General features: G+C 39.5%; 2 protein-coding genes across 2 annotated transcripts in view; one reads left to right on the top strand and one right to left on the bottom strand.

Moving 5' to 3' along the window:
• Positions 1–3095: 3095 nt before the first annotated feature.
• Positions 3096–17847, bottom strand: MZT1 (mitotic spindle organizing protein 1). The gene is made up of 3 exons (XM_081045901.1): positions 17547–17847; positions 9169–9314; positions 3096–5421 (listed from the first exon to the last, which is right to left on the bottom strand). The coding sequence occupies exons 1-3, from the start codon at positions 17626–17628 to the stop codon at positions 5398–5400; spliced, it is 252 nt and encodes an 83-aa protein (XP_080902027.1). The 5' UTR covers positions 17629–17847; the 3' UTR covers positions 3096–5397.
• BORA (BORA aurora kinase A activator) overlaps positions 17759–23181 on the top strand; it is a 26200-nt gene continuing 20777 nt past the window's right edge. Inside the window, 3 exon segments of the mRNA XM_081045900.1 lie at positions 17759–18050; positions 18920–19087; positions 21454–21560. Of these exon segments, the coding sequence (XP_080902026.1) occupies positions 18935–19087; positions 21454–21560 (260 nt within the window). The 5' untranslated portion in view covers positions 17759–18050; positions 18920–18934.

Here is a 23181-nt window from a genome sequence, read left to right as displayed (position 1 = left end):
GCAGTGGGTCCCCGCCCAGGTGGCCCCAGGGCTGGCATACCAGTGGCCAGCTTTGAACCGAGCTGAAGCATCACTCAGCCACCTCCACAGACGACACACCCAAAGGGCACACAGGCAGGCACCAGAGCCCCGCTAAAGTGCACCGTGCTCTGAAGGGAGAGCCCCTGCGCCACAGCTCCTTCACTGTACGCACGGTCAGCCCTCAACGAATGAGTCCAAGGGTTAATCCCTCCTATTGACATGCAAACAGCAACCAAGTCTCAACTACAACACACAACCCACACAAGGGACACACCTGGAACACCTGGCTTTAGTGACCACGGAGACTGCACCACTGAGCCCCACAGGACGCCTATGACATAAGGCCACTTTACTAAGACTGGGAGACACAACATACATTCCTAATACATAGAAACAAACACTGGGAGGCAGCCAAAATCGGGAGACAACGAAACATGTCCCACATAACAGAACAAAGCTCCAGAAAAAGAACTAAAACAAAATGGAGACAAGCAATCTACTCGAGGCAGAGTTCCAAACACTGGTTATAAGGATGCCCAATGATCTCAGGGAGAACTTCAACAAAAAGATAGGAAATATAATGGAGATAGAAAACAAAAAAAGAATCAGTCAGAAATGGGTACAATAACTGAAATGAAGAATACATCAGAAGGAATCAACCAATTAGATGAAGCAGAGGATGGAATCAGCAATTTAATAGATAACGTAGCATAAAACACCCAACTGGAACAGCAAAAAGAAAAAAAGAATCCAAAAAAATGAAGATAGGTTAAGAGACCTCTGGGACAAGATCAAATGTAAAAACATTCACATCATATGGATATCAGAAGAAAGCAAGGGATTGAGAACCTATTTGCTAACCTGGCAAAGGAAATAGACATACATACAGGTCCAGGAAGCTCAGAGTCCCAAACAAGATGAACCCAAACAGGCCCACACCAAGACACATCATAATTAAAATGCCAAAGGTTAAAGACAAAAAAAAAATCTTCAAAGCAGCAAGAGAAAAGCAGTTAAGTTACCTACAAGGGAGCTACCTTAAGACTGTTAGCTGATTACTCAACAGAAACTTTGCAGGCCAGAAGGGATGGCAAGAAGTATTGAAAGTGATGAAAAGCAGGGACATACAACCAAGATTACACGACCCAGAAAACCTATCATTTCGAGTTGGAAAGATAAAGAGCTTTCCAGACAAGAAAAAGCTAAAGGAGTTCATCACCACCAAACCAGTATTACAAGAGATCTTAGAGGGGCTTAAGATGAAAAATTAAAAATAAATATGAATAATAACATGGCAATAACTACGTATCAACAATTACTTTAAATGTAAACAGATTAAATGCTCCAATCAAAAGATACAGGGTGACTGAATGGATAAGAAAACAAGACCCATACATATGCTGCCTAGAAGACTCACTTCAGGGCGGACGGATGGCTCAGTTGGTTAGAGAGCGAGCTCTGGGCAACAGGGCTGCCGGTTCAATTCCCATATGGGCCAGTGAGCTGCACCCTCCACAACTAGAATGAAGTCAATGAGTTGCCGCTGAGCTCCTGGGTGGTCAGATGGCTCAGTCGGTTGGAGCATGGGCTGTCAACCACAAGGTTTCCGGTTCAACTCCCACAAGGGATGTGGGCTTCACCCGCCCCTGCACCTAACAATGGTGACTGGATCTGGAGCTGAGCTGTGCCCTCCACAACTAAGACTGAAAGGACAACGACTTGACTTGGATGGAGCTGATAAGTCCTGAAAAAAACATACTACTGTTCCCCAATAAAAAGTCCTGGAAATGCACACTGTTCCCCAATAAAGTCCTGTTCCCCTTCCCCAATAAAAACTTAAAAAACAAAAGACTCACTTCAGATCAACAGACACACAGACAGAAAGTAAAGGGATGGAAAAAGCTATTTCATGAAAATGAAAATTAATAAATAAATAAATAAATAAATAAATAAATAAATAAATAAATAAATAAATAAATAAATAAAGCAAGCAGGCAAGCAAGCAAGCAAGCTGGGGTAGCAATACTTATACCAGACAAAATAGACTTTTAAACAATGGCTGGGGCCGGCCCGGTGGCTCAGGCGGTTAGAGCTCCATGCTCCTAACTCCAAAGGCTGCCGGTTCGATTCCCAAAATGGGCCAGTGGGCTCTCAACCACAAGGTTGCCAGTTCAATTCCTCAAGTCCCACAAGAAATGGTGGGCAGTGCCCCCCACAACTAAGATTGAACATGGCACCTGAGCTGAGCTGCCGCTGAGCTCCCGGATGGCTCAGTTGGTTGGAGTGCATCCTCTCAACCACAAGGTTGCCAGTTCAACTCCCGCCAGGGATGGTGCCCTGCAACTAGCAACAGCAACTGGACCTGGAGCTGAGCTGCACCCTCCACAACTAAGTCTGAAAGAACAACAACCTGAAGCTGAACAGCATGCCCCACAACTAAGACTGACAACTTGACATGGAAAAAAAAGTCCTGGAAGTACTCATTGTACCCCAATAAAGTCCTGTTCCCCTTTCCCAATAAAAAAATAAATAAAAAATAAAAATAAAACAGCTATCAAATAAATGATGATGGAAGGAGAACTGACTGGGTGGTGAACACACAATGGGATTTATAGATGATGTAATACAGAATTGTACACCTGAAATCTATGTAACTTTACTAACAATTGTCACCCCAACAAACTTTAATTAAAAAAACAAACAAAACAATGACTAAAACAAGGAAGGACCCAGTAATCCCACTTCAGGGTATTTATCCAAAGAAACCTAAAACGCTACATCAAGGGGACGTGTGCATCAATATGTTCCTTGCAGTATTGTTTACAATGGTCAAGATGTGGAGGAAGCCTGGGTGAATGGATGAATGGATAAAGAGTAGGCAGTACATATATACAATGGAACACTGCTCGGCCACGGAAGGGAACGAGTTCTTGCCATCTGCAAAGGCAAGGATGGACCTGGAGGGTATTTGCTGAGTGGAGTATGTCGGAGAAAGACAGATGCAGTGTGATTTTACTTACATGTGGAATCTAAAAAACAAAATCAACAAACAAAACAGAAACAAATCATAGATACAGAGAATATTTTGTTGGTTGCCAGATGGGAGGGGGCTTGGGAATGGGAGAAAAAGGGAAGGGAATAAAAAGTACAACTTGGTTGTTACAAAGTAGTCATGGGGATGTAGGGTATAGCATAAGGAATATAGTCAATAATATGGTAACTATGTATAATGCCAGGTGAGCACTAGTCAGGGAGATCACTTCATAAATTACACAAATGTCTAACCACTATGCTGTACACTTGAAATTAATATAAAATAATATTGAATGTCAACTGTAATTGAAAAATTAACAAAGGGGGTAAAAGAGGAGTAAGAGCTTCAAATTTCCAGGTATAAAACAAGTCATGGGAATTTAACATACAGCATGGGGCATATGGTCAATAATACTGTGATTGTATTGTAGTGTTAGAGGGTTGCTGGACTTATCATGGTGATCACTTCTTTAGGTATATAAATGTTGAATAACTATTGTGTAGACTTACTGTATGTTAACTATATTTTAACAAAAATCTAAAAAAAGAATATACATGCCAATAACCACCAAAATGGATTTATTTATGTCACTGACAACATGCACAACACTGAGATTGTATCATTACTTTGTTTGGTTTCCTTAAATATTAAGTATGCATTAAAAATATATGTTTACATTTAAGAAATGTAACGTATTAAAGAAGTCATCTGTAAACATTATCTCCTTCTCAATATATTTTCCTGCTCTCATACATAAATAACTTAATCTACAAAGTCATAATAAAACTATTAACTCTTATGGCCTAAAAGTATATACAATTTTGGAGCTTGACAAGTGTTCTCTTTGATTTTATAAATAACAACATGTAGTATTTGCAGTATTTACCCAATAAATGACTTACTATCACAAGTTCTTAATGTCTCCCAACCAATTCTCCCAATAGGCCTTCCTGTGCACCTGGTAAATAAAGATGCATGCATTTAAAAAGTTAAAATGGTCAAAAGACTGTATTTTTAAAACAGTACAGAAGACTGCCATTTAAATGTTACGAAGCCTCACTAAAATCACTTCCATTTGTGTGAAGAACAACAAAAAAAATGATGCTAAAGAGTAAATACTTGTATTATCATTTAAATGGAAGCTAGCAAAGTCTAAATAAAACCAGATTAAATTTGTATTAGTCTTGGGGAAAATACTCCATTGAGATTCTGTTACAGAAATAGAATCAATACTATCCTAAATTTTCTAAAATTTATTTTGAATCAAATTGTGATTAGTTAAAATTTGCAGGGTAAAAATGATGCACAAAAAATGATCTTAGAAAGACATTACTAACATCTGATAATTTAGTTTTTGTTTAATGCCTGGAAATCTTTATTCCTTCAGAAAACAGTAAGTTATCTGTTAAATGAGAGCGCCTATTTAGTGATTAGATAGCCACTAGTTATCTATTTAGTTTCTAGGTAACCACTCAAGATATATTAGGTAAGCACTCGAATTATTTTTATGTAATAAAAATAAAAGGAATTGTGTGTGTTGAAAATGCTTCATTATGCATTATTTTTAGGCCACCATTTTCATAGTATAAAACCTAGAAAGAAAATCATTCTCAATTAATACTCATTAAATTGAAACGATTCAAATGATAAATAATACTATAAGCTAAGTACTTTCGTTACTTTTTAAATCTAAGTTTCTGAAAATTTTATATATTTTCAATCAATACAAGATTGATCTGGTTCATATTATTAACTGCCAGACAAACTTTATGTTTAAAAACTACATATTCTTTGTTAAAGAGCAAATTACAACAAATACTTTTTATGCCCTTAAGAAACACAAGATTCTGATATAATGAACCTAAATCAAAATTCAGAAATAGTGGCTGAAATCCTGTCAACTTGCAGCCCACTACAAGTCCATAGTTATTTTGCATTAACAATTCAAAATTAAGTTTATAATGGAAATGTCAACAAATCAGAACTACATTTCTACTGATGGGTTCTACTACACTTCAACCAGACACAGCAGATGTGCACATCTGATAGACTGCTTAGAAAATCAAAGCTATCAGACCTATAAACAAAGCATACATAAATATGAACATTTCAATGACAAAGCATTAGAACTGTTTAAAAAATACATGACGTAAACACATCTGATAGTTCTCTCTGTAAGCCACTTTTCATTGATTTATAAAGCTATGGTTTTATAATTCTTTTAAAAAGGAAAGTGTTTCTACACTGCTGCATGCAGTAATTTCTTTGTATGGTCTTGACTACAATGCGATCTTCAAATCCTCTTGCAAAGCTTGACATCTCATCAGGATCTCTCCAGAAAGTCAGCTTGTTATATTTTCAGCAGCCTGGAACAATAAAGTAAGATTCATTATAATAAAACCATGGAAAAAGAGACACCATGGAAAATAAATTTGTCAATACCGCACTAATTAACAAACTCCTCCCCCACATGTACCAAACCACTTGTATCAGGATAATGCAGTGGTTTTCACTTTCTGCAGGACATTAAACTATCTTTTGAACTGACTGCTAAGCTAGCAGTAAAAAACTGTTATTTGATCTTAAATAATAGTGTAAAAATATACTGCTACTTGAAAAATTAACCTAAAGAAGACCTTACCCACAGTCTTTATCAGACTGTTTCTTCATGCTTTATTACAGGGTGAAAAGGGGATTAAGAATGGAAAAATACCTCTCTGTTATGCTATACACTGGACAAAAAAGGGCCAAAGAATAACACATGGCTAGTCTGCTTCTCCTATACCACAAACCATTATACTTCTCCTCATTATTCTAATTAATGTTTCTTTTTTGCTAGAAACTTTTCAGGATTTCCTCCTACCTTGTTTTAATAAGATACTTGTAAACTGGTTTTAGATCAAGGGAGAAATGCATTTTAAGAGGCTTTATTCGTGAGGCTTACCATTCCATTCAGATGGGCAATACTTTGATTTTTGTTCAACTTAATTACTGATTTTGCCTTCATATCACACTATGGTTCACTGGATGTGAGATAACCAGTACACTCAAAACTGAAAAAGTGGGGCAGGCCCAGTGGCTCAGGCGGTTGGAGCTCCGTGCTCCTAAATCCGAAGGCTGCCAGTTCGATTCCCACATGAGCCAATGGGCTCTCAACCACAAGGTTGCCAGTTCAATTCCTCAAGTTCTGCAAGGGATGGTGGGCTCCGCCCCCTGCAACTAAGATTGAACACAGCACCTTGAGCTGAGCTGCCGCTGAGCTCCCGGATGGCTCAGTTGGTTGGAGTGTGTCCTCTCAACCACAAGGTTGCCAGTTCGATTCCTCGATGGGCTGCACCCCCTGAAACTAGCAACAGCAACTGGACCTGGAGCTGAGCCCTCCACAACTAAAACTGAAAGGACAACAACTTTAAGTTGAACGGCACCCTCCACAACTAAGATTGAAAGGATAACAATTTCACTTGGAAAAAAAAAGTCCTGTTGGGGGGAAAAAAAAAGTCCTGGAAGTACACACTGTTCCCCAATAAAGTCCTGTTCCCCTCCCCCAACAAAATCTTAAAAAAAATACAAAACAAAAACTGAATAAGTTATGTTAGTTAGGTAGTTCAGAATATCCTATCCTAATAGCTCAAGTTTTACTTTGTCTATGAAAATGCTATGCCAAAACGCATATGTCTCTCTTCCATGCTCTTTTCAGATAGGCTATTTGCCTGTTTCCTTTATAACACTGACGTGGCGTTACCATACAAAAATATGTACCTGAAAGCAACCTAACATCTATTCACAGTAGAAAGGATAAATAAGTTATAGTATATTTGTATGATGAAACATCATTATTACAGTGAAAAGGAATGTATTATAAGTACACACAACACAAATGACCCTCACAAACATGTTACATGAAACAACCCAGTACAAAGATTGTGCTATAAGATTCCATTAATATCAAGTTCAAAAACTTTACAATAAATTAAACTGCAGTGTGTAGGGATCCATGCTTAGTAAGAAAGCATACCGTAAAAATCAGGACAGTAGTTACTGGAGGGAGAAGCAGGAAGAAGTCAGTGACGTGGGGACTTCTAGGGTGCTGGCAGTGAATTGAATGGACTCTTTATGATAAATTTTTGCTCTGTAAATGTTTTACTTACCTTTTTGTGTTATTTTCAATAATGAAAAAGTTTTAAAAAGAACAAAACCAGCAGCCCAAATTGCTGGAACTTATTGGACATGGGTAAACTACAGGTTTTATATAATTCTATTCCATCAAGAAAAGAGGCTAAGAGAAGCCACTTTGTCCTCAGAAATTTTAAGCGGGACTGACTTGAAGTTTCAGTATTTCTGGTGAGTTAATGCTACATAAACATGGAAATAAAATCACCCGAGACTTTAAATTGGACTGTGTGCAAGCAAGAAAGGAACACTTTGCCTCTTCCCAGGCTCAGCAATTAAAAGGTGTTAAGTTTTGACAAAAGGTGGTCCTCTGGGCCCATGCTGACAGCACAGCCCAAATGCCCTCGGCAGTGCCCTGGTCTCTGAGCCACTGAGTCATTCTGCCCCCGCCACCCCTTTTTTTGGTTTTGTTTTGAATTTGTATAGGAGTTTATCTGGGCTAAACTGACAGTGTATGCCAGGGAGCAAGATCTCAAATGCTCCCAAGTCTCCCCTTTTCTGAAGGATGAATTCATGTCGACAGCCAGGGAGTTCCTTCCTGCCCATGGACGCCCAGAAGTCTGACGGCCCTCCTTCATTTTGCGCCCAAGCTGGCCATGTCTCGTGCTGAGACGGCTGACTACACCCGTGAAGTCACACATCTAATCTCTTCACGGAAAGCTTCCCCAACTACACGCCTGGCCTCCTCTCTAGTGTGCTACTGGGTAGGCTGCGAGTTTTCCAAAGCAAGCGCTGGTTCCTTTTTGGTACCAGTGCCTTCCTCAAATTTCTCAATCCCCTGACATTTTACTATCAGCAGCAAGGAGAAATCAGGCTGCACTTCCTACACTTTAGAAGTTGCCTCAGCTAAATATCTAAGTTCATTGCTTCCAAGTTTTATTTTCCTTCCGAACAGTGTAACACAATGCAGCCAAGTGCTCTGTCACTTTATAGCAAGGCTACCTTTCATCCACTGTCCATGCTCATTTCCGTCTGAGACTTTTCCAGAAGCATCTTTAATGTCCGTATTTTCTAGCAAGACGCTGTTCATAATATATGCACCCTCCAAGATGACTGCAACTTTCTCTACAGTCTCCTCTTTTTCTGAGCCCTCACTAGAATCACCTTTAACGTCCATAGTTCTGCCAAGCGTCTCTACAAGACACCTAGGCTTTTTCTATCAAGGCACTAAAACCTCCCAATCTCTATTAATCGCCCAATTCCAAAGCTACTGCTACATTTATAGGTATTTCTTACCGCAGCACTCCACTTCCCAGCAGAAAATCTGCACACTTCTAAGACTGCTGTAACAAGTGCCACAAACTGGATGGCTTAGAAAAACAGAAATTCATTGTCTCCCAGTTCTGGGGGCAGAAGTCCAAAATCAAGGTGTCAGCAGGGCCACCCCTCTCTGAAGGCTCCGGCAGAGCATCCTTCCTCGCGTCTTCCTAGCTTCTGGTGGCTGCCAACCGCCTTGGCCTTCTTTGGCTTACAGAAGCCATCACTCCCACCTCTGCCTCTACAATCACATGGCACTCTCCCCTCTGTGTCTGTGTCTTCACAGGGTACTGTCCGTTTCTCTATGTGCCTAAATTTCCTTTGTCTTATGAGGACATCAGTCCTTCAATCCATTATGATCTCGTCTTAATTTGATTACACCTGTAGGTACACTCTTTCCAAATAAGGTCATATTCACAGGCACCAAACCTGAGCATGTCTTATTTGGGGCAGATACAATTTTACCTAAACACAGTTGGAGACTTCTGGGAGAAAAACATAGCCCATGAGAGTAGCAATTTTTGCGATCTGAATATATGCTACTAAGCTCCTGGTCTTCAGATTTTCTTCTGATGGAGATAGAAGCTGCTTTAATCATGTTTAGGATCTTTCATGTAACTTCATCATTAATCATTTTCTAAACAAAAGCATCTTTATTTAAAATGAACTAACACCCAGATCTCTACCTTTAGTGCTTCACTGGCCTTGCGAAGCTCCTTAATAACCGATGATAAAGCTTCTGGGTTAATTCCTTGTTCACAAAGCCGTACACAAATAGACAGAGTCTCCATATCTAAGCCAGTATTCAAAATCCTTGAAATCTCAAGCAGAACTGAAAAAAGAGAAAATTTTAAAAACAAAATCTTCCATTTTAAAATATGCACATAATACTTTTGTTTTAATTCACATAACACTGCAAATACCAAAGAACTATCATAGCATCATTACATTTGGAAAGGGGCATGTAATGTCTTACTTAGTTACTTGTCCTTACTTAGTTCTGGAAACTTCAAAATAAATTTTCAATCTCTCTCCACACAACTGCTTTCTCCATCTTAGTTTTTGTCCTACCACTCATTTAATGTCTATCTAAAATTTATGTATCATAATCAGGATAATTCTTAACATTTCCCCACTTTTCAGTATTTTTTTACAATGTAATTTAGTCAGTCACATAATATTCCATTTTATGGAAACACCATATATTACTTAACCCTCTATTTTAAGAGTTTGGTGGATCTCATATTTCCCCATTAAAATAATACTGTGATAAGCATCTGTACATACTAACCTAATTTTATTAGGACAAATTCCTAGAAGTGGAACTGCTCAGTCAGTAATATACATGTTTAAGGCTTTAAAAACATTTAGAAACTTATAATTTGAGAGAGTGACCATGTTTGTTGATTCTAATAATAAAAATGAAAGCTTGTATTTTTTAACTTCATTTTTACAGTACTCCATTTTATTATAGTTTATAAAAATATCTGTCTTTCACTTGACAAGCACCAGCATTGAGAACCACAGGATATATATACATTGGTTGCATTAAACTTTGTTTTATGGCAGCTGTTTCCCAGAGTGTGTTCAGAATTTTCTAAGTCACTGGTCAACGTGTTATCTGTTTCCTGCATCATTTTCTCTTGGCATTATGCTTATAGTTATTCCACATGTAGAGAGCATGTAATTATTCACCAGCATTCTCTTCCAGCACTTGAAAGCTTGTTCCCCTCCCTCCATAAATATTTAAATGTTTAACTACCTGCAGTTTGGGTGGAAAATAGAATCTCTAACTTTAACTTCCAGAAATATTAGTAAGTCAGTTACCCAATACTTTTTACTGAATGATCTATCCTTTAGATGTCACCTTTATCACAAAATAACTTGCCGTACACCTATGGATTTGTTGTATGCTTATCTTGTATCAGAGACACAATTTTAATTATATTAAATTTATTTTGCCTAAATTTACTGTTACTTTTTATTATGAAAAGCCCTTTCATTCTTTCTATGAACTTAAAAATATTGACCAATTCCAAGAACAGATTCCATTTGAGTTCTGATATAAATTGCATGAAAACTACATATTATTTTGGGACAAATGAACAAGTTTGTCATCCCTTAATTTAAATATAAGTCCTCCCAAAAACTTTTAAGTATTCATAATGTTCATGAGATAGGACTTTCCCAATTTTTCATATCTGACATTTTCATCCCTAGAAGTTCAATTTTTGAGTTTTTAAAAAATATAAATATCTTCCACACCTCTACTTAATTTTCAAACATATGGGGTAGTTCCAGTCTTTGTCAGGTAATCCTAACACTTGTGGCAATTTTGGGCTTGTTTCAATTGACTGAATTTTTCTCATCATGGGTCGTAGTTTCTGCTTCGCCTATTTGATTTTTGATTGGATGCCAGACACTGTGAATTTTATTTTGTTGGGTACTGGGTAATTTTCTATTTCTATACATATTCTTGAGCTTTGAAATGGGGTAGTTACCTGCAAACAGTTTGATCCTTTGGGTCTTTTAAGATTTACTAGTCAGGACCAGAACCCTGTTTAAGTGTAGGGCTAATTATTCCCCGTCGCTGAGGTAAGACCCTTCTGAGTACTCTACTCAGTATCTAGTGAATTAGGAAGTTTTCCATTCTGGTTGGTAGATAACAGGCACTATTCTCAGTCCTGTGTGAGCAGGGTGTACTGTTCCCTCTAATCCTTTTGGATGGTTCTTTCTCCAGCTTTTTGGATACTTTCCTTGTACACATGCGTTATTCAATGCTTTGCTGAATACTTGAGGGAGTCCTGCAGCTCTCCAGAATTCTGAGTGTAGCTTTGTTCTCAGGTACTCTCTCCTGCAACCTGCTGTGGTCTCCTTGGACTCTAAGCTCCTTCTGCTCAATTCAGGGTATCCACTGGGTTCTGTCTGGATTCCTCCTCTCCTCCCACTGCACTGTGGTCTGGAAACTCTCTGAGGGCAATAAGCTGGGACAACTACCTGGCTCATTTCATTTGTTTCCTGTCTCTCAGGGATCATTGTCCTTTGCTGCCTGATGTAGTGTCTTGAAAACCATTGTTCTGCATATTTTGCCCGGGTTTTGTTGGTTGCTCCAGGTAGGAGAGTTAATCCAGTCCGTTATTCTATCTTGGCTGGAAGGCGACAGCCCTCTCCATTTTCATTTCTTCAGTTCTGATACTCCAACATGCTAATACTTTTTCTTCAGTTGCATTCAAGATGTTGTTATTCATGCTCTTTGCTGAATTTATTCCAATAACTCTATTTTAAGATTTCTAATTTGCCACCATAATCACTTATTCTTGTTTCATAATTAATTGCTTACGTATAACCACTTATTTTGTTTCTGCGCTTATCTATTTGAGGCTCTATTCTTTTTGTAAGCCATTTCTGAAATTTCTGCTTCTTTAGGTATAAGCAAGCAGCAAAAACAGAGTGGTTTAAGAGTGTGTTATCCAGAGCCCAACCAAGGTTGAAATTCCACTTTCATTATTTAGTAGGCAAGGTAACCTCTCTGTGCCTTTATTTCACCATTCTGTAAAATGGGGATAATCACAGTACTTACAGGACTGTTTTGAGGATTAAAGGACAGAGTTCGAATGGAGTTTGGCATATGGTAGTGCTAATCAAGTTAGCAATTACGTCTACTTGGTGGTGTTTTTTTTTCATTTTTCATGTTAATTGTTTGTTTTTCATCTACCTTAGTTAGGTACTTTGTGACTTAGGCTGAAAGCTCATCTTCCATAGGAAATTTTTCTTGGATGTCCTGGATTGGTGATGTGTTCTTGGATGGGTAGTATCATACTGGTCTCAACTCTCTTGATCAGGTTTTGTGGAAGCATCCTGGCTCCAAACACATAAAACACATGGATGGTGTTTCTCAATTTCTCGCTGTGGGAGATGGCATACTTCTGGCCCCAGCTCCACTCAGGCAGGGCAGCATGCTTCTGCCAGGTTCTATACCCAGTTCCCTGCGGTGGTTCCCATCTGCTCTTTTCTTTCGGGGGGGGGGGGGGGGGGGGGGGAGGGGAGGGAGGGTCCTCTCTCTTTCTAATCAATGGAGACTACCCTTTCCTGTTTTAAAACATGGATATGCTGATAATTGTATTTTAATATTACTTCCTGTCATTCTCATACATTTGGAACAGAAAAGTTCAGCCAGTGCTCAGCTTTCATCAATTTTGATAGTGAATCATCAATTTCTTTAATCTTTAGTTTGGGTTATTTTCATAAATGGATTCTACCTCACTCTTGCATATTACAACTGATTAGTGCTGATACTCTCTGTTTCTCTTGTGCTTTCTAGTCAGTTAATCATTTCACATACAAATAACTGTTTTGTGTCCTCTTTGATTTCTTTTAATTTTCTTATCCTGCTCTATTTGCTACAGTTTTCATATCAATTTTTTTTAAAGCAGTGAAAGCAGGTCTTTCCAATTTTATTTAGAATACATTTAACATTAATGTGAAGGGTGATGTTAGTTTCATGTAGCAATCCTTTAGCATGTTAAAAATATACTGTTTTCTTTTGCTAAGACTTTAAAATCAGGAAAAAAATGTTATCATTTTATCAGTACTTTTTCATCAACCACTCAAATGACCAGGTAGCTTTTCTTCTTTGACTTAGTGAGGTAGTATCTTATATTGACAAACCACATTCACAGCTGAAGAACATGGAGATTGGGAAATCTCTATTTTTACAGTAAGTGGCTGGCAAGCCTGTCACTTTACCTGGAGGTAAATGTAAATGTTACCTCATCCCTCACTGCTACTCACAGTAAACACAACCCTGAGACAGTAGGAAGAAGAGCAGCCAGGGTTTTGTATTCTTGGCATATAGAGCAAGAACGTACAGGTACACTCAGGGCTCAGGAAGACTGCACCTCCCAACAGTGACACTGCATGACTTCTGAGGCTAGGTTAAAAAAATGGAATACAGCTTCATTCTTGCTCTCTCTTGAGACACTTGCCCTTGGAACCCTGCCTCCAAGTGAGGAAACCCACATGTTCCAGCCAACAGCCCCTAATGAAAAGCCAGCTAACAGTCTGCATCAACTAGTAGTTATGTGAGTGAGGAAGCTCTGAGATGACTCCAGACTCAGCACTGTCTAACTGCAATCCATGCGATACCCTCGGTGCAACTACCCAGATGAGCCTGGTCAACACCCAGAACTGTGAGAGACAAGTGATTTCTGTTGTTTTCTGCCACAAGTTTGGGGTAGTTTGTTATGCAGCAACAGATAAACATAACATATATTCTGAACCTATTCCAACTCTCTAACCTCATCATCATTGACATTAACTGTTCCTGACAAATTCTCTCCAGTTTTTTCTTATGGTAGACCATTATCTATAAATGCTATGCTTATTCCTAACTTCATGCCCTTGTTTATGCTTTCTCCTCTCCCTTTTCTCTTCCCTCCATATAATTTCACTTCAATATTTGTGTTCCTTTAAGCATTCTTTTACAATTCACATTGATCATTATTTCCTAACTTCACAAACTGTCTGTAATCCATAAGTATTTCTGTAGTGTCTACTGTGTCACTGGTACCTATATGTATTTTGTGCTGAAAATGTAGTTGTGAAATAGATAGATGTGGTCCCAGTTCTCATGGACACTAACAAATATTAAAATAACTGATTCCATATGGCAAGCAAAATAAAGGAAAATAGCATAATTCCAAAACAAATTACAAGGGCATCTTACCTCGTTGTGAAGGACGCAATGTTTAGGAACGGCTTGTCTGAGGAACTGACAATGAAGCTTAAACTTCAAGGGTGAATAGAAATCAAATTGGCTAATGCAGAGTCAGGAGAAAGAGCAAAGAGTGGGTGCCCCAAAACAGCCTGTGAAAAAGTTCCTATCCTGCGGCAAATTTGGTAAAATGATCTGAAAGGCTCATGTGAAAGCAATGTAATCAAAGAGGATAAATAGGTACAATACATGAGATGAGGGAGACACAACAATCTACTAAGGCCTAGTCAAGATTTTAGAACTTTGGGGAACTATTAGAAGGTGCAAAATAGGAGTGTGATAAGATCAGACTTCCATTTTTAAAAGATATTTGTTGCATAATATGGAGTGGAACAGCACATAAGGATAAGAGAACATGTGGATAAGGAGTCTAGCTAAGTTATTGAAAGACTGGTGGATGGCATGGATAGGAGAGGTTAAGACAAGTGGTCAAACCTGAGATCAGTGAACTGAAAGAGCTTAATGAAGAATAGGAGGTGGAGGTGAGAGAAAGCAAGACTGACTCCCAGGTTTCTCTCTCACAAAAGCAACTAGATTGATGGTGGTAGCATGGACTATACATTTGTTTCAATGACACTGCCTTCTACACTGTAGACTCTCTTAATTTCTTTTTCTTGCTAACTATCTGATTTAGTAGTCAGTAGTTACCTGATATAGTACCTGATATAGTATCACACTGAAGCTTCTAGTAAGGAAGAGGTAATTATCCTAATTGTCAAAAACGTAATCATTAGTAGTAAAAAATTAGAACATAAGGAAAATCCAGGAATATAAGAAAATAAGAATTAAAGTACAAAGCTATTGATAAGACTATCTAAAATTTCAAAACACTGAAAAGCAAAAGAGACAACTAAGTACATAGGAGAGAGAGAGAGGTTGCTGAAGGAGCCTGACATTTTAAAGAGGGAATGTAGGAAAAGAAAGTTGAAGATCTAAGAGTGAGCGAGAGTAGATAATCTTATGCAATAGACCTTATACTAAGTCAGGGCTAGGATCAATTAGGTTCTTTTCAGACTGATGAGTGCAGATAAACAACATAGTCCACTGATTCCTTCCGTCTGAAGTGTCAATAAAAATTCATTTCACAAGAAAATTACAAATATTTATAGCTGAGTTCTACAATCCTTGCAAATCACTAACATCCATTAAAAGACTAAATCACTGATAGCTGACTAATACTGATGGGAGGGAGGTAGTAAGAGGATGAGGAGAAATACTACATTTTGAAGGTGGGTAGTCAGACTCAAAAAGTTCTGAACTATCCATGAGAGTTTGGCTCTCATGGATAGACTTAAATACAAGGGAAACTCTACATTATCAGAATTTCAAATAATAATGATATTTGAGTAGTGAGCCCAGCTCCTTAGGCATGCTACAGTTTTATTTCTGGCAATGAGGGTGGAGGAAGGTGGGATTATAAAATGATTGCATTTAGGACTTTTTCAGTTCAGTGTACGGTCAATTATTTACAGTGCAAGTGTGACTATGTTTCTTCCCTTTGCACCTCAACTATTATAGACAACATAGAAAATATTTCAATGTTTTTCACTGACAGCAATAATTCAACTTCACATTTGACATGACTGACTGTCCTGTACCCAACAATGGCACGATAGCAGGGATTTTATGTAAGTTTAGAGCTCTAATGGACATGACAGTACCTGTCGCACTCAACAAGTGTTGATCCATTGTCACCCTGGGTCTTTCTTTGTACCTTCTGGTTTGTGGACAAACCATATGTAGAGGGGCAGTGTTCTCTAATCCACACCTTCTCTCCTCCAATTAAAAAAAAAAGTCTTTCTTCACTTGTTCATGTTCTTACACTCTCTATAATCTTCATTTTACACAAAGGTCTCCTAGTAATCATCTTGATGCAACCAATACAAACCATCAGTTCTCATTTCTACATCAGTAATTCAACCACAGATAAAACGTATGTACTCTATTCAAAATGCATCCTGTGGCCATACAATAAAGGAACGTAAGCACAGCTAACATAGCTGTGATACGTCAAGGATGGGAAAATAGGCCGAATCTGGTGCTAAGAACAAAATTCTATTTTTCAGAAAAACGAAAGGCAGATACTTGGTAAATAAAAAAATGAGATGCAAAGGCTCTAATAATATAAGTAATTCTTTGAAAAGGAAATCAACAGCTAGCGCAGAAAAGGCCAGAAGTCTTGCCGGAAGTCCCGTAAGATGTATTAGTGAAGGAGACAGACGCAGCACGGAGGCTGGCACTGCTTAGTGGGAATTTCAGGGGACAATGTTTTCAGAGAGAGAGAGACTGGTGTGGGGATCCTCTGGAAAACGCAGAAACCAGCGTTTGACATCCATCAAACTCCTATATACTCGTAGGTGGATGCGGAGAGTAAAATGGAGACCAAAAAAGGAGTCTGTCTGCAAGTGGGCTGACATCTTATGGTACTCACAAAAAAATACAGTATCTTTTAATGATCACCTTCGATATACCTTTACCTGGTCATCTTAAATACTCATGTTATAATCCCAGGAGGTAATCTCATTTTACAGGGGGGTGGGGGGGCAGCAGGTTCAAAGGCGTGTAAGTGGCTGGCCCAAGCTCACCACCAGGTCTAAAAGGGAGAACCCGCATCCGAGGGGGGCGAGGGTAACTAACTCCAAGACGCTCATTGCATCTCCTGCTAACGTGTGCGCTTCAACTCGCAGGCCTCGGGGCGCGAAAACAGACACCGTGAGCCCCGGGATACCCGCTCCAAGTCAGAACGGGCAATTCCGGTGAAGAGGCGACGTGTTCATTACCGACTATTTATTTAAAAAGCGCCTACCGCAGTGCCAAGGACAAAGACGTGACAATGACCACACAGGGCTCACCGCAATGTCCGCACGGGGCTTACAGTCTTGGCAGCGGCACGGACTCGCCCCCCGCGGCGCACTAGGAGGGACGGGCGTCCCGCACTGGGCCGCCGCGCGGGGCCCAAGGCGGAAGGGGCTCCGGGGCGTGGGCGCGGCGCACGAGGCTGGCTCGGAGGGAAGGCCCCCGCGGCGGGAGACGGGGGTGGCGCGCGGGGACGGGGCGTGGGGTGCGCGCGGCTAGTGGGCCGCGCGCGCGACAAACGACGCAGCAGCGAAGAGACAACTCGCCAAGGACGAAGCCATCAGCCCCGCGGCCCTGGCGGATCCCTGGGAAGGCTCTCCAAAGATGCCGTTCGGGACAGGAAGTGGTCCTGCAGTCTTCCCGGGCTCACCTCCGTCCGGGAGCCGTGGCTCTGGGGAAAGCAAGCAAGGTGACAGGGGCCAAACGGGCACTCACCGTCCATGGTCTCTCTCACCGCATTCAGATTCGTCGCCGCTGCCGCCGCCGCCGCCGCCCCTGAGCCGCTACTACTCGCCATGGCTGAGGCCGAGGGAGGCGGGAGAAGGGCCCGACCCGGAACTGGAGCGCCTTCCTTTCTCCCGGGCAATCGCCCCGCGCGTCCCCGGCTCACGCCGGCAGGCTCCGCCCCTCGCGCTCGTCGCCAGCGTGGGCCTGCGTTGATTTGAATTTGCAGCTTCGTTACTCAGCGCGGAATGTGAAGCGTGGAGTTTCCATTCGAATTTACTAGGCCGCCTCCATGCGATTGGCTGGTTCGCGGACAGCGGTGCGACGCGATTGGCCAATTGCCCAGCAGCCCCGTGCCCTGGTTGGCCTAAGTCAGCACGGAAGCGGGGAGTTAAAGAGTCTGCCTGTCGTGGTCGCTGTCCTGGTGCCCCCGGAGTGCCCTGGAGTCGCCTTTGGGTGGCTTCCTTGTTTTTTTTTTTTTTTACACACTACTAGGTACGTTCTTTGCAGTTCCCGGCTTTTTCTCCTTCTCGAATTGGAAAGCTCGCTTTTCCCGGTCGCGGACCCGCCTGCTGGTTCGCCTCATGGTGAATGGGAGTAGGTCCTGGGAAGAGAGGGACACCAAGAATGAGTGGTCGCGCAGGGTGGGGGTGACACCAGCGGGAATGTCCTCCCCTGCTCTTCACCCAGAGGCCAGCTGCGCTTCAGCCTTCCAAGAAGTGGATTCTTCTTTTTCTCTAATTGTAGCCTGCTTTGACCCTGGGGGTTTTAGCGAAAGGATGTTTGAGGACAGGCAACCAAAGGCGGTTAATTTCCTATCCCTAATCAGTTATACTTTTTCGATGGGGGCTAATTTGCGAGAAAGGCACACGTGCACGAGTCTCCTCGTCTCTTGTTTGTTGCTTGCTGTAAATAATTGTTGTTTAGTAACTGTAGCTTGATAGGGAATTGCTGGGATATCCGAAAGATGTTCAAATTGTTTAGAGACTTGATATCATGAATTTACAACTGCAGGTATAAGTCCTTTAGTTGAAAGGTATTTTGATCCTCTTGTAACATTGAGTTGCCTCGAAAGCGCACCTGAACTCGTTCGCGTTTGGTTGATTGCTTCTTATAAGCCGCTTCTCTGAGCTTGTTAATTCTGCAAAATATCAGTAATACCCTACCTCTCTAGCTCTCAAGTTTGTTTTAAGGATCACTTTAGAAAATGTATGTGATGTTTTTTTGTGAACTATGTAAAACTCCAAGAGTGTTAGGTTTTGAGATAATTTTTGTGAAATGTCTGTTGAATTCATTTTACTTGTCAAAAGGAATGTCTATGGAACTTTGTCGTTTTATTGTATATACTTCTGCTTTCTTTTTAGTTTTTGCTCTGTGCTATGGGAGATGTCAGAGAACCAAAAATGCAAATAACACCGGAAACTCCAGGAAGGATCCCTGTTTTAAATCCTTTTGAAAGTCCTGGTGATTATTCTAATCTCCATGAACAAACTCTCTCCAGTCCTTCTGTTTTTAAATCAACAAAATTACCAGTAAGTTATTCTTACTAGTGTTTACAAATAATTTTAAATATAAATATCTTTCTTTACAAGCTAAGGGGGTAACTTTATGGAGAATATATACCTTTTTTTAAATTGTAATGTTCATTATAATATAGTTGTTGGGCTAAAAGTAAGTTCCTAGAAGATATTTCCGGTTAGCATTTCTCTTTTTTTATCTTTTTATTTAATGGATAACATGTTAGCTTCCTGCAATTCTGGGTGTAGCTTGATGATATACCATGTTAGAGAAGAAGCTATGTCACCTAATTATCTATTCCCTTTTATTCAGCAAACATTTGAATGCTGCTGCGTGTCAGTGCTAGGCATAAAGGTTACACCATGAAAAAATCAAGGTCATTAGACACAAACTCAAGGAGCTTATACTCAAATGCAGGGGTCAGCAAACTCTTCCTGTCAAGAGCCAGTTAGGCTTTGCTGGTCATCTGGTTGCTGTTACAACTACTGACCTCTGCCTGGTATCACAAAAGCAGCTACAGGCAATATGTAAACAAGTAAACGTGGATGTATTCCAAGAGAGTTTTATTTATGGGCACTAAAACTTGAATTTCTTGTCATTTTCACATGAAATGCTTATATTCTTTGAGGTTTCTGTCAACCATTCATGGCTTGCAGATTGTACAAAAAGAAGTCAACCTCTACTCTAATGGGATAGACACAACAAAAGAAGATGATGTGTGCTATGACTATAGTTAAGAACAAGGGTGATATGCAAGGGAAAGTGCTTTTTAAGAGATTAGGGAAATAACCTTCATCACTTAGCTTATTTTTACTGTTATTGGCTACACTGGAGAGTTTTTGAAGTCTGATCTTTTAATAAATTATCTAGAAAACTGCCAACGGGGTGGCTGTTTATGCTATATGAGATGTGATTACAAAATATGGTGAAGGTTTATTTTTTTTAATTAAAGTTTATTGGGGTGACAATTGTTAGTAAAGTTACATAGATTTTAGGTGTACAATTCTGTATTACAGCATCTATAAATCACATTGTGTGTTCACCACCCAGAGTCTGTTCTTCTTCCATCACCATATATTTGCTCCCCTTTACCGTCATCACCAGCCCCCGCCCCTGGTGAAGGTTTAAATACAAAAAAATTTACAGTAAGACACATTGCCAATTAATCCCCCTCAAAATACTCCCCTTTGCTTTGAACACACTTTTCCCATTGTACTTGTCATTCTGAAAGCAGTTCTGGAAGTCCTCTTTGGTGAGTGTCTTTAGTTGTGCTGTCGTGGCTGCCTCAGTGTTCTGAATCGATCCAAAACGTTTCTTTCATGGTCATTTTGACTTTGGGGAAGAGCCAGAAGTTGCACGGTGCCAGATCTGGTGAATAAGGTGGATGAGGACACATCATAATGTTTTTATTTGATGGAAATTGCTGTACCAGAAGCAATGTGTGGCACGAGCGCTGTCATAATGGAGAATGAAGTAAAGACACTCAGGAAAGAGGACTTCCAGAACGGCTTCAGAAAGTGGCAAGAACAATGGGATAAGTGTGTTCGAGGTGAAGGGAGTATTTTGAGGGGGATTAATGACAATGTGTCTTTTACTTTTTTAAATTTTTTAAATTTAAAAATTCACCTTATTTTCTGATCACACCTCGTACTTTCATATCGACTTGAAGCAGGTATGCATGAGAGGAAAGTTTTACAGTTACACAGTTTATATTGAGTCATTAACCTGACCTCATTTTTAAATGAATCATATTAAATCTTAATTATCTGTTAGTCTTAATAATGGAATGACTGCAACTTAATCCTCAAAGCCAGAATGTATGGCATCTTGGGTTTTTAATCCTGAATTGGTCAAAAATATATTCTGAATTATAATTTAGGATTTGGATAAGAGTTTGGTTTAGTTGGACAGTTGAATACAGAAAGGCAGCACTGGTTACCATTCATAATTATTTTAAGAATCAACTATTTTGTGAGCTTTGGCAGGCAATTCTGTAGTTAGGACTTTAATTTCAGTTCATTCTTATTGAAAGGAAAGACCTTTGGTGACTAATAAGAGGTTTTTGCTTTTATTTGGGCATATTGCATCACCAATGAGTGTTAATTGTAGAATTTCTGTACTGTTAATACCCTTACTGTGATTTTCCTATTACTTGCAATTTTAAAAATCACCCAGAGGGAAGATCTGGATATTTTAAAAGTAATAGTCAAGTCAATTGATTTAGTGTGATTTGCTTACCATTTGCCGTTTAATCTAGTGGTAAAGTCAAATTAAAAATATGAGCTGTAAGATATGTTTGTATTAATAACCATTCTCTTTATTTTTTAAGTTGAAATTGGTTAGTTTGCTTTTATTCATAAGCTCACTTTCTTTTGTTAAGACTCCAGGGAAATTTAGATGGTCTATTGATCAACTAGCTGTAATAAATCCTGTAGAAATAGACCCAGAAGACATTCATCGTCAAGCTTTATACTTAAGTCATTCTCGGTAAGTTTTCCTTTCTTTGCACCGAAGTTGTAATGACATACTCTCACATGAAGAGAAATAGGAAATTCCGAAGTTGAATATTTTTATATATAAAAATACCAGGGAGGAAAAATTGTGATACAGTTTTGTCTTACCTAAATGAGGAGTGAGGTCAAAAAAATACATACAGAAAAATCCCTCTGCTAACAGTCCCAAATCTGGGTGGGATTCCTTTTCTTTTAGAGATGACCACCTCCCCCTGCTACTTATGGGACGACTCTGGCTCCTCAGCATTTGGAAGAGGGAAGGGCATTTTGAGATTTGTGCCTTTGTACATGATTATGGCTCCTGCCATTGAATTTTTGTTTTGTTTTCTCTTTCGGTGGTGCAGGGTAAAGTAAAATGCTGTTTCATTGCCATGTATTATACATTTAGGGAGACCTAAAAATCCCCTTACCAATTAAGACACATTGAATGGAAGGTTATCCATTAGCATCCATTTTATAGAGACTTCATCCAACTTTGACATAGGATGCTTGGGGACCTGAATTACGTTGTCTTGAATTCAGCCTAGTAATCAGAGCAGCCTTAACTTCTTTGTTGATGTGTTTGTGTGGGTTTCCCAGGACTAGTGTGCCTCCAACTTGTGCTGCCTAATGATGCCTCGTGTAATGAGAACATGCACTTCTTTGGTGGAGAAGACCTGGCTTTTGATTAAAAATTGCAATGACCTGTAATTACAAATTACGGCTAACAGTTTTCATTAATAGTTTGAGGGACTTTTTTGTTGATGTCAGTTTTATAGTCTGATTTTCTTTATATTTGAAAAAGTTGAATACTGGTATGACCAGCTTTTCATTTTGGGTACTAAGATACATGTGTTGTGAGTAGAAAATAAAGGGTGATCCTTTTCCTTTTAACTTTAGAATGCAGTCACACAAAGATGTATACCTGTTGAGATGCTCTTGCAAATATTTGTCTGGGTTTTCTATTTCGTCTTCTCTTGGCTTGGTAACTTGATGGCCATTCATTCATAATTAATTAACATCCATCCAAAGTGTTGTAGAAAAAGAGGAATGAGCATAAAAAGATTGTAACGTAAATCTAAATAATATCTTTGAAAGAGAAGGTGAAAGATTATTTAAAAGCAAGTGAGTCACAAATGAGACTAATTTTTATTTCACACAAACTGTATGCTTTATTTTGCCTCTACTCTTCAGTATATTCCCCCATGGACAACTGTTACCCATCAAGTCAGCAGGTGTTTCCTGAGACTGAGGCACTGTGAGGAACACTGAAGAAGTACAGGATATCATTCCTGCCCTCTAGAGTCAACAATACCATTAACCAAAGTTGTGATACAACATTTCTGTAATTACTAATAAGTGATCTATTGTCTGGGTAGGTTTATGAATCTTGGTGTATATCAGTAGATAGATTTGTAATAGGCGAGGAGGAGAGAGTGGGAAAAAACCCTAAATTTAACTTAATTTACTAATGTAATTCAATGAATGGTTATGGCTTCTACCAAGGATAGTGAGTATGCTTTTAAAACAGATTGATTCATTATTAGCAGCAAGCAATGGCTTTCAATGTCTCTTCCTATCTAATTCAAGTTCCCTATTTCAGTGCTTCCCACCAT

This window comes from Rhinolophus hipposideros (assembly GCF_964194185.1).
Source record: "Rhinolophus hipposideros genome assembly, chromosome: 4".
NCBI classification, from domain to species: Eukaryota; Metazoa; Chordata; class Mammalia; order Chiroptera; family Rhinolophidae; genus Rhinolophus; species Rhinolophus hipposideros.
Note: the sequence above shows the minus strand (reverse complement) of the source record. Positions and strands in the feature narration are given on the sequence as shown.

What these genes read in the sequence shown, in the direction of transcription:
- MZT1 (XM_081045901.1), bottom strand. Translation starts at nt 17,628, where the DNA reads ATGGCGAGTAGTAGCGGCTCAGGGGCGGCGGCGGCGGCGGCAGCGGCG. An exon ending in GGTGAGAGAGACCATGGACG is followed by an intron (nt 9,315 to 17,546) that starts GTGAGTGCCCGT and finishes CTCTTTTTTCAG; the next exon opens with TTCTGCTTGAGATTTCAAGG. An exon ending in AGGCCAGTGAAGCACTAAAG is followed by an intron (nt 5,422 to 9,168) that starts GTAGAGATCTGG and finishes TTATTGTTCCAG; the next exon opens with GCTGCTGAAAATATAACAAG.